The sequence below is a fragment of the Anoplophora glabripennis genome, unplaced genomic scaffold (assembly GCF_000390285.2).
Source record: "Anoplophora glabripennis isolate ALB-LARVAE unplaced genomic scaffold, Agla_2.0 scaffold1383, whole genome shotgun sequence".
In the NCBI taxonomy this organism is placed as follows: Eukaryota; Metazoa; Arthropoda; class Insecta; order Coleoptera; family Cerambycidae; genus Anoplophora; species Anoplophora glabripennis.
Window position 1 is genome coordinate 1,666 of NW_019417843.1, and position 921 is coordinate 2,586.

Consider the following 921-nt stretch of genomic DNA (forward strand, 5'->3'; position numbering starts at 1 on the left):
ACAAACATACTGTATATATGGCCCTACTTATTGAGGGTTGGCTCAGTGCAGTTGTTGCAATACTTCCAACACCATGTTGGTATGTACCATGCCCCAAAAAATGTAAAGTAGCCAATACTTTTAAATAGGGAGGTATTGCAGTCGTCCGGATACTGGTTAAATTAGGTTCTAAAGTATTGATGAGATCTCTAGCTAATTCTTTGTTAAATCGGAAGGTTTTCCTAAATTCTGAATCTGTTATTACTTCAAACGCATTTTGTGCATCCCTAAGTTGTCTTCTATATAACCTCATGTGATTTCTAAAAATAAAATAACTATTAGGTTGAAATTCATAAATGATTAATTTAATTAATAGGCCACCTAATAAGTCAAGTAGTTTACTTACCTTATTTCATCTTCGTCTAAAAGTATGTAAATGAATAGGGGTACAACATTCCTATTATTCATTGTCTATATTTATTCATTAATAATACTTATATTTTAGCTTATATTTTTTTCCAAAAATCACAGAAAAGAGTTTCGAAAGCAATATAAAAATATTTACCTAACCTCAAACCTCCTCTGTTATCATGTAACATAGCTATTGGGGGTACTGTAATGTTAAGTGCCAATGTTAACCGATAGGATGTAGTTAGCAGACATGTTTTGGGTTACAGAATGATAATTTTATAACATTATGTTATTTTCAACTTTAACAGACTGTTAACCATTAACATTTCTTTACAGAATAACTGCATTAGAGATACATGGTGTCAAAACCTTAATTTTTTTTTTAGTTTTTCGCCAATATCTTAGGAATCGTTTGAACTACAGGACTGAGCTTTTGTACACACATTACCACTATTAATAGCTACTTTTTCGCACCCTTCTCGAATTCATTGGACGTGCCAGTGGTGGAGATTTTAAGGTATCGTAAGGGTT

General features: G+C 32.0%; 1 protein-coding gene across 1 annotated transcript; it reads right to left on the minus strand.

The window, feature by feature from the left end:
• Window positions 1-10: 10 nt before the first annotated feature.
• Window positions 11-496, minus strand: LOC111692503 (the record flags this gene model as incomplete). Its single annotated transcript, XM_023456550.1, has 2 exons — window positions 386-496; window positions 11-299 (listed from the first exon to the last, which is right to left on the minus strand). Coding segments are annotated over exons 1-2 (351 nt in total), but the record flags the coding sequence as incomplete, so codon positions are not given.
• Window positions 497-921: the final 425 nt, after the last annotated feature.